Source organism: Aegilops tauschii, chromosome 7, assembly GCF_002575655.3.
Source record: "Aegilops tauschii subsp. strangulata cultivar AL8/78 chromosome 7, Aet v6.0, whole genome shotgun sequence".
Lineage (NCBI taxonomy): Eukaryota > Viridiplantae > Streptophyta > Magnoliopsida > Poales > Poaceae > Aegilops > Aegilops tauschii.
In genome coordinates, this window is record NC_053041.3 from 369,236,426 (window position 1) to 369,237,519 (window position 1,094).

The 1,094-nt window shown below is 42.5% G+C and overlaps 1 protein-coding gene across 1 annotated transcript; it reads left to right on the forward strand.

The window, feature by feature from the left end:
* Window positions 1-282: 282 nt before the first annotated feature.
* LOC141027170 (uncharacterized) lies at window positions 283-828 on the forward strand. Its single transcript, XM_073504145.1, has 2 exons — window positions 283-435; window positions 622-828. The coding sequence occupies exons 1-2, from the start codon at window positions 283-285 to the stop codon at window positions 826-828; spliced, it is 360 nt and encodes a 119-aa protein (XP_073360246.1).
* Window positions 829-1,094: the final 266 nt, after the last annotated feature.

Below are 1,094 nucleotides of genomic sequence, written 5' to 3' on the forward strand. Positions count from 1 at the left end.
TATAGAGGTACTCAGTTCTCATCCAAATTTTGGCGTCAGTTGCATGAATCCTTGGGCACCAGGCTGGAGTTCAGTACAACTTTCCATCCATAGACAGATGGGCAGACAGAGAGGGTAGAACAGATTTTGGAGGATATGTTGAGAGCTTGTGCTTTGGACTATGGGTCCAGTTGGGATGACAATTTACCTTATGCAGAGTTCTCATATAATAACAGTTATCAGGCTAGTCTGAAGATGGCACCATTTGAGGTATTGTATGGCAGAAAGTGCAGGACACCGTTGATGTGGGATGAGGTTGCAGAGTGTCAGTTCTTTGGACCAGACTTGATCAGAGATGCTGAGGAAAAGGTCAAGTTGATTCGTGACAAGCTGAAGATAGCACAGTCCAGACAGAAGAGTTATGCAGATGCAAAACGTAAGGAGGTGACATATGAGGTAGGAGACCGTGCATATATTAGAATTTCACCACTTTGTGGAATTAAGAGGTTTGGAATTAAGGGTAAGTTAGCACCACGTTTTGTGGGGCCTTACAAGATCTTGGAGCATAGAGGAGAGGTAGCTTATCAGCTGGAGTTGCCAGAATCTTTGTCAGGAGTTCATGATGTGTTTCATGTATCTCAGTTGAAGAAGTGCCACGCGGAGATGATGGATGTTCCATTGAGAGACACAGTGCCACTTGAGGCAATTCAGTTGGAGAGTGATTTGACATATGAGAAGACACCTATTAAGATTCTGGAGACAGCTGAGAGAGTTACTCGCACCAAGACAATTAAGTTATGCAAGGTTCAGTGGGATCATCATACAGAGGAGGAAGCTACCTGGGAATGAGAGGAAGATCTCAGGCAGGATCACCAACACCTATTTGCTAGCCAGCTCGAATCTCGAGGGCGAGATTCATCTTAAGGGGGGTAGGTTTGTAACATCCCAATTTCCTAATTAGGATGTTAATAGGTCATTGCTATGCATCTCATATTTTTATTTGCATTATTTGCTTTTTCGGAATTATTCTTTTCATTATGTAACTAAAGGCAATTTATTGGAGTGGAGATAGCATGACTTCTCCCCTATTTTAAAAAATGTTCATAATGTCCAGA